Source organism: Monopterus albus, unplaced genomic scaffold (assembly GCF_001952655.1).
Source record: "Monopterus albus unplaced genomic scaffold, M_albus_1.0 scaffold72.1, whole genome shotgun sequence".
Classification (NCBI taxonomy): domain Eukaryota; kingdom Metazoa; phylum Chordata; class Actinopteri; order Synbranchiformes; family Synbranchidae; genus Monopterus; species Monopterus albus.
Window position 1 is genome coordinate 996,478 of NW_018127952.1, and position 11,000 is coordinate 1,007,477.

The 11,000-nt window shown below is 38.5% G+C and overlaps 2 protein-coding genes across 2 annotated transcripts in view; one reads left to right on the forward strand and one right to left on the reverse strand.

Moving 5' to 3' along the window:
- Positions 1 to 250, reverse strand: part of slc39a1 (solute carrier family 39 member 1) — a 6,016-nt gene extending 5,766 nt beyond the window's left edge. Inside the window, exon 1 of the mRNA XM_020605671.1 lies at positions 2 to 250. Within this exon, the coding sequence (XP_020461327.1) occupies positions 2 to 68 (67 nt within the window). The 5' untranslated portion in view covers positions 69 to 250. The remainder of the gene's footprint in view (position 1) is intronic.
- Positions 251 to 1,003: 753 nt separating this feature from the next.
- tmem208 (transmembrane protein 208) lies at positions 1,004 to 6,549 on the forward strand. The gene is made up of 6 exons (XM_020605675.1): positions 1,004 to 1,218; positions 2,736 to 2,831; positions 3,776 to 3,835; positions 3,945 to 4,081; positions 5,467 to 5,551; positions 5,691 to 6,549. Exons 1-6 carry the CDS (start codon positions 1,213 to 1,215, stop codon positions 5,826 to 5,828), a joined length of 522 nt encoding a protein of 173 aa, XP_020461331.1. The 5' UTR covers positions 1,004 to 1,212; the 3' UTR covers positions 5,829 to 6,549.
- The last annotated feature ends 4,451 nt before the right edge of the window (positions 6,550 to 11,000 follow it).

Genomic DNA, 11,000 nt, shown 5'->3' on the forward strand with positions numbered 1-11,000 from the left:
CCAAATATAAGAGTTAAGAGCAATACACCGAACAAAGCGCCTATTTTCACCTGAAGCAGGTATTCCATTTTGTAGTATAAAGTGTCAGTTCAAAAGTGAGGTTCGCTACCTAACTGAACATTAGATCAGCTATGAAGCATCCAGAAGCTAGCTAAGCGATGCGATAATGAGCTGCATGCCACTGGAGTATTATTATTCTGAAAAGCGGTTGTCTTTCCGGCTACGGTGTCCGAGAAGAGTCAATAATGGTCTCTCGAAAAGGCTGAATGAAGTTCTCCAAACAGGTCCTGTTCATTGATCTAATTATATAAACAAAAGATAAATAATAATAAATAATAATAATAAAAGCAGGGTTTACAAAGTGCTTTAATAATTTTAACTAAATGAAATCCAAATGTTGGGAAAAAAGTGAAAAATCAGGATTTGAGCATTTTGAAAGACAAGGCTGACTCAAGCAACTTGATTTTTTTGAGAATGCTCTTCCATATTCCATAGGAATAGAGCTATTCAACTAAGATTTCCAGAAGTCTCTCAGTGTCCTCCCGAGAGGATGTTCAGATGATTACACATTGACACTTTCAACAAAATGCTTTCAACAAGAAGTTGCCTCGGTTATGCAGTCACATTTCTAGATACTAGTTTCTAGTTATCCTCTGTTGCCAGCAGTTTCCACAGGAGGATAGGGAATTATCTAATAAACAAATCTGAAATTCCCCTTGAGTAAATATTGTGTTTTATTTTATTTCTTCTTCTATTATTATTATTGTTGTAAATATTTTTTTCATCTTTATTTTATCGTTTGACTTATTTTTATTCTTCAATTATAAAATTTTATTTTATTTCAGTTCATTTTACTTGAAACGCTGTCTCGTTTTCCCTTCACGTTGTGATGAAAATGATCTTACGTTCATAATATTGACAAAATGTTGTAATGCCTTATTTGCTATGTAAACTCTCAATAAAGCATTTAAAAAAAGGCTAAATTAATAAGAACGTGCCGATGACGACAATTTTGTGCGCCGGAAATGTTGACACCCCCGAGAAGTTTTCTAATGCTGATGTGTTACAAGAAAAATAGACTATAGCGAGACCCGTGAGTTTTTTGTTTAATGCAGTAACATAATAACGACTAGAAGCTCTGGTGAGTTAGACGGAGGTCGATGTCAAAGACGACGCCGTGGAAGAAATCAGTAGCACCGGCTCAGAGAAGGAATGGCGGTGAGAGAAGCAGACGCATACAGCTGCAACAGTGACAGGCTGTTACAGCAATAACTGACTGATTGATTCACGTACTGTATAGCCTACGTTTACTTGAATTATTTACTATGGCCTATGCTGATCACTGGCTGCAGAACAATCCGACCACCGGCCTGTGTAGAGAAAAATGAAAAAATCTGATTGGCTAGTTTTTTCCAGAAACAGTATTCCAAAACGTTGGTTTGCAGTTATGTCTCTTATGAAATTCAGTCAGACTGTAGGTCATAAAAGTATTAAAAAGTAAAAATAAGCTTACATGAAGAAATTAAGTTACAATAGTGAGCAACAAATTTTTATTTCTTCTACATCACTTATTGTTGGGAAGGGATGTTAGACATTGGCTTGAAACTCACTTTGATCTGTGAAACTTCATTTTTGAAAGCAAAAAACTGACTTCACTGTATGTTCTTAATTTAGACGACAATAGATGAAGTCTAGCTAAAAATAAAAACATGTTTACACTTGTCAGAACTTGGACTTATTTGTAAAAGGTCTTGTTACACACATGATGTGTGACTCAAAAGTGGGAGAGGGATCAGAGATAATTCCCAAATGCTCATCTATATGATTATTAATTAAAATATAAATATCAGCACACATCATTCCATCCTATTTAGCTACAATATATACAGCTTTGCCAAGGGGGTACAAGCATGTTGCAAACAAATGCAACACTCAGACACAGAGCACAAGCAGAAGAATAAGTCTTTGTCAACACAGACCTGCAACAAAAATTTCAATGAATTAGTACTGTTGGTGTGGTTTATTACACTTTTAAAAACCTAATCATATAAAACCTTTTTCCATACACAAAGGGGGTCTAGAGTTCTTTGTCTGTAGAAGTTCCAGTTTAAAAAAATAAAATAAACATTTGCTTTCATTTTCCTTTTTTTAATTTGATGCCAGACATCTTTAAAGGACAACCAAACAGTCATCAAACAGCACAAACCATCAGTGTGGATATAGGAACACAGCAGATGCAGAGATGTTTTAGAGTTGGAGCAACAAAAGGAGAAGTCAGTGTTGATACCCCAACTGAATTTAAGAAGAATAGCATTTGGGGTGGTTGACCTGTTGTGTATTCAAGTACTCAATAGGGGCAATGGAGAATAGGCCACTTTGTTTTCTTGTGATATTTTATTAAGAGAGAGGAGCCAAAATTCAAAAATAAAATTTCCCTCATGCTAAAGTTCAATTATATTTATTTGATTTTCAAAGACATGGGCATTTTAAATGTTATTTAGGTTTGATTGCTGATGTTAGCCTAATAAATTCTAAGATATGCAGAAATTCAAAGGTCTAAGCAGAAACCATAAGATGAATGTCAGATATCAAGTTACATTTTCTGCCTCCAGAAAACTGGAGATCTTGCCATGTACCAAAACAAAAATGTGTTTAAAAAGGTTAGTATGTTTTGCAGCTTCATTGATGAATTGGCCTGGTGTCACTGAAACTGCTCTCTTTGTTTTGCCCACCAGCCCAAAGGTAAAGTTGGCACTAAGGGAAAGAAGCAGATCATGGAGGAGAATAAGGCAACTCTGAAATTCTACATAAGAATCATCCTAGGAGCTAATGTAAGAATCCTAATGCTATTTTTGTGTTGTTTCAGTCCAAAAAAATGTGTGAGTGAGATGGACACCAGATTCCTAGAGTGAGTGGTTCACTGGTGTGATGTTAGATTAAAGCTTGTTCATAACTCTGTCAGGTTTTACTTCTTCAACGTACAGTTCTGCAAGTTGCCTGAATCTCACGAAAGCTGCAGCTCATATAGTCATGTTGCATTTACTGTGTTAACTCTTACAGTTTTAGAATTGACAATGTTTTAGGTGTTTCACATTTAAAGTTTACATTTAGTTATTAATGTTTCACTTTAAATATGTGGAGGGCAAACAGATAAAATCCTCTTTCAAATAGTAATTTTCAGTTGCAACTGTATCTTTTGTGGGTTAGGGTTTTTTGGGTCGGGGGATATTGCAATGAATTATGTGCCTAAAAAAAAAAACTCAACATACATTATCAGATTTGGTGCCCAGATCTCGTGAATTCAAAATTGCCCTAATACAGTCCTGCTTGTTGGTTTCCAATGGGTTTAGATTGTCAGGTATAAATTGTTTAGAACTGCCTTTGGATTTTACTGAAGGCCTGCAATAAACTGTTGTCATAATTTATTAATCTGTACATTATTTTTTTTTCAATCTGTTACTAGTTTAGCATATGAAAAGTAAAACAAAAAAGTGAAAAAAATTCATTCATCATTTCTCAGTTTTCTTATTTTGCCTATCTGACACTCCAAAACCTTTTGATACTCAATCTACTGTTGTATATGAAAAAGAAAAACAGCAAATTGTCACTTTTATTATGCTGGAACCAAATCATGTTTGGCTTTTTTTTTTTAATTATGAAAAGGACTGATTGATTATCAAACCTGTTACCTGTTAATTTTTTGTTTGACTAAATGTTACAGCACTATTCCATGTTCATGGTTCCCACCCTGATTTCAAACGGGCTTTCTTCACAGGCCATATATGCTGCAGTAAATTTAGTGGTTTTCTACAGTTCCTCTACGTTTTGGACATGGGTGAGTGTATTTACTAAAGATGACCTAAAATCTCGATATCCACAAATCTAATGGGATTTCTTGTAACCACTCCACCTTCCTGGCCCTAAACCTTGTCTGGCTCCTGTAGATGATGCCTGTGTTTGCACTAGCAGTGTATTTCGGGAGTTACCGCTTCATGTCTAGCATGGCCAAGCCGGTGTATGCTGAGGATGAAAGTCTCCTGGACGGAGGAACAGACTTAAACATGGAACAGGGAATGGCAGAGTAAGAAAGTCCATCTTTAGGCTACACACACTACGAAAACCACATGAAACTACTTTGAAATAGTTGCAGATATTTATTTTTACTTTTTTTGGTCATGGGTCTCACTCATCAGGCCACATTGAGTCTGTCCTAACCCTCTGATGATTAGAGGGATAGCAGGTTTTTCAGACATTACTGAAAGCTGAAAATGCTCTTCGTCCTCTGTCCCTGCTTTAATAATTCAGCTTGTACCTTTGTTTAGATGTGTGACAATTTTATTTTAAGATACTAATAAAAACCTGCTACAATCAGCCAGTGAAGGACAGTCATGAGAGAAGAGCGAATAAAACTATATTTTAGTCTTGGGTCTTTGTATTCTGTATTTATTCATTCTATTTGTAGATACCAAGAGAGGATCATAGTGTATTAGTCTTAGTTCTCTATCAAAGACTCTAAATGTAATTTTTAGAGGGGTTTGTGCTTCACAATGTTTCTTAATTGCTAAGACATTTTGTTGAAACCTTCCACCCTTTTCTCAGAACTGTGAACACAAAACCCATTTTTTTTCAAACTATAAACTTCTGGCTCTTCTTGCAAAACGAAGTAAATGCATGTTATGTTATCCAAATAAATAAGTTCACAACTCAGTTACAGTTTAGGTATTGCATACTAGAAGTACTGCAAGCACTACAGTATTGGATGTCTGTGGATTCAGCACTTGTAAAACTACAAAAAGACAAAGAGAAAATGTAAATGAAAAGCACATGACAGTACAAAGTAAATGTACAGTCAACGTATAATCAACAAGTGATTGATTCGGCCTCAGCATCGTGTGTTTGTGCTGGGTCAGGCCAGAGGACTCCATCCACATCTCAGGCAACATCCTCCCTGACCACCTCCTCCTCATTCACCACCTCTCACACACACACTTCCTCCTCTGCCTCAGATGATTTCCTTCCATTATTGGTATCAGTCTTCCACTCACTCATGCCACCTATGCCCTCTGAGTTCAGAGAAATATTTGAGTGCAAAAAGGTTGAATCGGATTTGAAAACTAACTGGGCGACTATTGTTTTAAGGTTCTGCAAAAAGAGTGATTTGTTGAGATAAATGAGTGTTGGCATTTGACAGCTTTGTTCCAAGAATGAGGATTAGTGTTTCAGCAATTAAGAAAAACTGTGATAGCAGGACATCTGTTGGATGTATGGAGTGCACAAAGCTCATTTTAATTATATTAATTTCCTGGGTAATGTGAAAGTATAGAAAGAAATGGCACCCACATAAGCTCTAAGCCCCCCAAGCCATTGAAGGTCAGCTAAACCACACTGACAACCACAAAAAAGTTCTGTGTGCACAGTGACGTCAATTCTCAGTGATAATTTATCACCTGTGTGTTCTGGTTTTAGGCACCTGAAGGACATCATCCTGCTCACAGCCATAGCACAAGTGCTCACCATTATTACCTCTTACTTCTGGTATCTTTTGCTGCTGGTAAGAGCTTTTGTAGTACAGTGTACTGTAGGTGTCCCGTGCCTCATTTTACTGATAGTCAGTGAGACAGCTGCTTGTTCCCTTTCTTCTTTGCTTCTTATGTGTCTCATAATGTGAACTTGTCTTCTGTGTGTGTCAGGCCCCAGCTCGTGCCGTGCACCTCCTGTGGGTAACCTTTTTGGGCCCCTGGTTTTTGACAGAAAGCCCATCAGCATCAGAGGAAGTCAATGAGAAGAAGCAGAGAAGACAAGAGCGCAGACAGATAAGGAAATTCTGATGCTGTTTAGCAAACGGAGCAGTATTTTTCTACACAGAATCTAATATACAGATAGTGAGGAACTCGTAAGTTATTCAGGATCAAATTTTGTTATTAAGTTAAACTCAATCCAAATCTGATACTGTGGAATCTTGTTTTCATGTATATTTTCTTTCTGCTTTTTCCTATATTCCAATTTTCTCCCTAATTTATGGAATTAAATGTTTCCCATTTAGATAATGTCATGGTCTATATATCATTTGTCCTTGTACAGAAATTCAAGATTTGCACAATTCTGTCACACTGCCCCCTGCAGGTTTCCAGTACATTTCACACCACATACCATCATATGATGAAAAATTTGTCCAAGCTTAATTTATTCTGACAGTTCTACATTCGTCATGTCTTTGATATAGTTTAGTTTATTTTTCTTAACATGTCTCTAATGTGACAGAATTTATCATTGATCATTACAGAGCCAAGAGCTTTTATTTGTGAATTAATAAGTCTTATAAAATCAACTGGATGCCAGTCATGTTTTAATAGGGAAATGGGAATGTTTTTCCAATAAAATATTCCTCCAATGTGTGGAACTTACCGTATGTTTGTTCAGTTGTTAGAAAAGCTCTTTTGCTTTCTTTCTTTGTTTTTTACCATTATGCTTTTAGTCTTGACTTATTTTCAAGTTTTCTTGGAGGCTAAAATCTGCTTTTGGTACCTTAATAAATTCATTTGAGCAGAAGGCACTGCTGCTTTGGTCCAACTGAAACATGTATTCTAGCATACTATAAGGAGTTAATAGAGAACTAGACAAATGCATTTCCTGAAGAAAATGTGCGTGGATGCTGGTTGCAGAAGAATCTCCCTGAAAATGCTGAAATGGCTGAAATCCTTTGCTGAAACAGTTGAAGGCTGAGATGCAATATGCTGATGAAAAGAAAATGCTGAACAAATATGGAAGATGAAAAAATGTTGAATAAATATAAAAGTTGAAATGGAAATGTTGAATACTTATGTAAAATGAAAAGAAAAGCTGGAATTGGGAGCTTAAATTCTGAAACTCCGCAGAGAGGACATCTGAATCACGCTGAGCTTGAAAATTCATTCCTTGATCTAGACTGTGTAGATTCATGACTGGATTAAATAAAACCCATAAAATCAAGGTCAAAGGTCAAAGTGTTTATTCGTCATGTGCACAGTTAGGAAACGTGTTTCCCTGTACAATGAAATTCTTACTTTGCCGTCCACATGAATGCCACAAAATACAAATGAAATATAAAGTAGATAAATAAGTAACACAAAATCTAAGGCACTTTAAGCAGCAAATGCAGAACTCCTCAGCTGTTTAGGAGTCTGATGGCAGAGGGAAAGAAAGAGTCTTTCATTCTAGAGGTCCTGCATTTCACACTTCTGAACCTCCGGCGAGAGGGTAGGGAGGTGAACAGTCCGTGCTGGGGGTGGGTGGGGTCTTTGAGGATAGAGGCAGCCTTCCTACGCACCCTGCGGTGGTAAATGCTCTGCAGAGAGGGCAGTGGAGTCCTAGTGATCTTCTCCACATGGGTCATCTTGCTCTGCCAAGTTTCAAGAGGGAGTCTCGCACTTTATGTAGGCCCGGTGGTGTTAGAGTTTAGCTTTTTGTATTCTTTTTAAAATTTTCGGATGTTGGGAGGCCTCCCAGCAGGGGAATTTATCCCACTCCTGCAAAGCGTTATGTCATTGATGCAGGGATACTTTTCATATTTACATTACGTTGTCGGTCCTGGTTTATGTGGTACCAGCTGGGGGTGCGTTTGGGTTCTTGGGAGGGAGCAAGCCTGGCAGAGACAGATGACTTACATGACTCTTTAAAAACAAACAAAAACCTTGTGGACACCCAGTTTGGGCATATTTGCTCTATTGTCAGTGATGAGAACGACAGCAGTGATGCTATGAAGCCTGATGGTCAAGTACACAGGTTGACACAATAGTGAACATATTATTACTGAGTTTTACTCTTAACCTTTTTATAGCAAGATTATACTGTGGGCTGAATTCTCACGGCTAACAGGCTTTGTATGGAAGTAAGAGAGGAAGGAACTGAGTTCTACAGGGACAGTACCTCAGTTATTAAAGTGAAAACTAACCCTTTACAGTATGTCTTGTCAGCTCTTAGCTTGGCAACATAAATTTGCAGGTGTCCTCTTTTCTAACTCCACATATTCCTACACGATGTACACTGACGATGTTTTCTAAACTGACATGTAAATTAGAAGTGACAGAGTAGAAAACAAACATGGGAGAAAGTTGTAGTGTCAAATGAGTGATACAGTAGTTGCACTGCTGCAGTTTATTGCTTTTTGGAAACATTACGGGTTGTGTGTTTATCTTGCTAAATCAGTGCAGAGTGACAACCAGTTCTAGGGTTGAGGAAGCCCGGGCTTCTCCACACTACAGAGAACAAGGTCAAATGAGTCGACTTGCATCATAAGAGGCTTTTCTCCTTTCCCTTCTTCTCAGTGTGTGAAGGAGTCTGAGCTTCCAAGTTCTTGGTAGTTTGGACAGTTGTTGAGTCTCTTTAAATCTGTATATTTGCTGGAAAAGTGACCAAGGAAGAAGTGCAGGTTCTTATAGAAATAAGGCAGAGTCCTAGCATATGCAGGCTAGATCATGGACCCCTACTGAGCTGGAGCTGTGTGCCATGGTTGTGCAGTTTCCAAAACCAGACAAGGATCCCTCTGGTTTTGTGAATCAGCTGACATGGTATGCTGTTATGATCCTATTAAGAGATGTACTGTACAATTGATGTTCACATCTTTAAGGGGTAGATTCGGTGAGACAGAACCAGCTGTGACTATTGCAGTTTAAGATGAGGATGCACAGAGTAGACCTGACTAGATAAAGGCGTATAAAACTCAGTTAATGTGTTGTGTTCTTAAACTGGGATTAGTGGAGGGACAAGAAGCAGGACACTTCTCATTTCCCCTCATCTGTATTTGAGCTTTACATTTTTAGACTAACAAACCTACATTTCTTGTTCTCAGTGAACACGCCTAGTTTCAGGACCATGCTTATGGTGACTCTTTCCCTCCTCCTCTTTCTAAACTGACTGTACTGTTCCACAGCACCCTAGTCGAGTATCTGAAAGCACCAGTCAGGGAGAATAAAGCCATTGTGAGGGACAGTGGACAGGCTATATTCTTTAAGTTAGAGAAAAGTACCTCCCGGTTGAAAGGTTGCAGTTTACCAAGCTGTTTCCTGTCCTGCCAGAGAAGGTGACATGGGACGATGGGACCCAGAAGTTGATGTTATGTTGTGAAGAAGACAAAGACCCTGCTGTACCAGACCCTCATCAACAATGATGCCTCTACACCACAAGTTGTTGATCTCTTCATAGACGTCTGGTATCCACCTCTGTCCACTTCATTAAATCTTTATTGCCTTTGTACTTATTGAGTGATACTTTTTTTTAACTCTGATGCCCAGCCTTAGGAAATTGAAGCTGGAGAAAATAACATGGTGACGCAAACGGGACCTTGAGGAAGTTGCTGCAGACGTCCACACTGACATGTTTGGTCTTGAGAGTTGAGACTGACTTGATGAGATCTTGAGGGACTATAGCAGTGAAGGGAAGGTCAGTCAGCTTTACCTGAGTCCACCTCTGCTTTGGATGAGATGACTACAGCGACTGAACTGCAACCTTTCCTCTGGAGTTGAATGATTTTTTTTTAGTTGTCAGTGTTGTTTGAACTTTACCACAAAGTTGCACAAGGGGCTAGGTCATTTTTCCATCATTAAATGGTGGAAATACTTAGGCAGGCTTAGTGGTTAGATTAATGAGCTATTCTCTAAACACATGAAGTTATGCTGTGATATGTTGTAAACCTATATTTGATAAGTGCAGTGCTGTTTTCAAAATCGTCACTGCCCAGATTTTAATAACTTTATTTTACTTTAGGGTTAAATTTCTGAGTGGTCTCGCTCTGCCAGGGTTCAAGGTGGGGGGGGGGACTCGTGCTTCAAGTAGGCCTGGTGAGGGAAGGTTTTGCGTTTCGTATGCTTATTAGATTTTCTGTACAATGAAGGCCTCCCAGCAGGGGAATTTATTCCACCCCTGCAAAGTAGCATCGCTGATGTGGAGATATGTTTGGCAGTTTCATACGTAGATGGGTTTGTTAGAGATCTATTGTGCATTAGCTGCGATACCAACCGGCAGCGTGTTTTAGGGGGTTCTTGGGAGGGAGCAAGCCTGGCAGGGGCAGACAACTCAGATGACTAAATAAGCTCTGGGGCACTCACTTTGGGTGTATTTGCCTTATTTTCCATGATGGTGATGACTGTGAAAACTACCCGCTCCCCCCAACCGGTTGAGGCAGTACAGCCGCCCACTGAGAGCTGGGGGCTGTCTGAGGGCTGATAGCCATCATAGACTGATATGTTAATCTTACCTTATCGTTTTTAAAAAACAATGGAGCTACCAGTGTGGTAGGAGTCATCAGTCTTAATAACATGACTCTTGGAGCTTGTGACCAGTTTTTTCAGTCTCCAGGCATTACAGCTGATGTTATTACAAGTTACCGTTCTTAAATCAAAAACAATGCAAAAACCTAAAGGCAACAGTTATAAAGGGAGCACGATCTCATCTTTGATCACACATCAAATTCAGAGTCAAAAGAACAGCAAAAAGACAACTGATAAATTGGAGATAAGGTCTCCAGTTTTTGGTGAACGCTTCCTTGTGATCTAAATCTTTTGTGTGGTAAAAACAATAGTGGTCACAGTATAGTAGGCTACTTTGTTCATTTTACTTTTGAGGTTTGGTTTTTGTCAGTGCATCTCGGGTGCCATCTGTCAGATGCTATTTTCATGAATTTTCTAATGTAACATGAGCAGCCAGACGAAGCGGAGGTTTGGTCATGCGAGATTAGAAAAAAGCTTTTGTGCACTATAGATACATAAAGCTAGATACGGGACTGAAACATGATGCTCATTCTGTGCAATTAAAGTTGCAACCTGGCGCATTTATCCAGGTCCTTGGTGCCAAAAGCCCAGAAAAGCTTTGTTTTTATGTATATGTAGTATATATTCTACATATACATACAAATACATATCCATGTGCAGCACAGCCAGCATATACATTCACTTTGCTGTAACAGATTATGCTATGTGATTTATGTCATAGTAGTCATAAATACAGGAGGTTCAGCGATATATGTA

What these genes read in the sequence shown, in the direction of transcription:
- tmem208 (XM_020605675.1), top strand. An exon ending in GAATCATCCTAGGAGCTAAT is followed by an intron (nt 2,832 to 3,775) that starts GTAAGAATCCTA and finishes CTTTCTTCACAG; the next exon opens with GCCATATATGCTGCAGTAAA. An exon ending in TCTGGTATCTTTTGCTGCTG is followed by an intron (nt 5,552 to 5,690) that starts GTAAGAGCTTTT and finishes TGTGTGTGTCAG; the next exon opens with GCCCCAGCTCGTGCCGTGCA.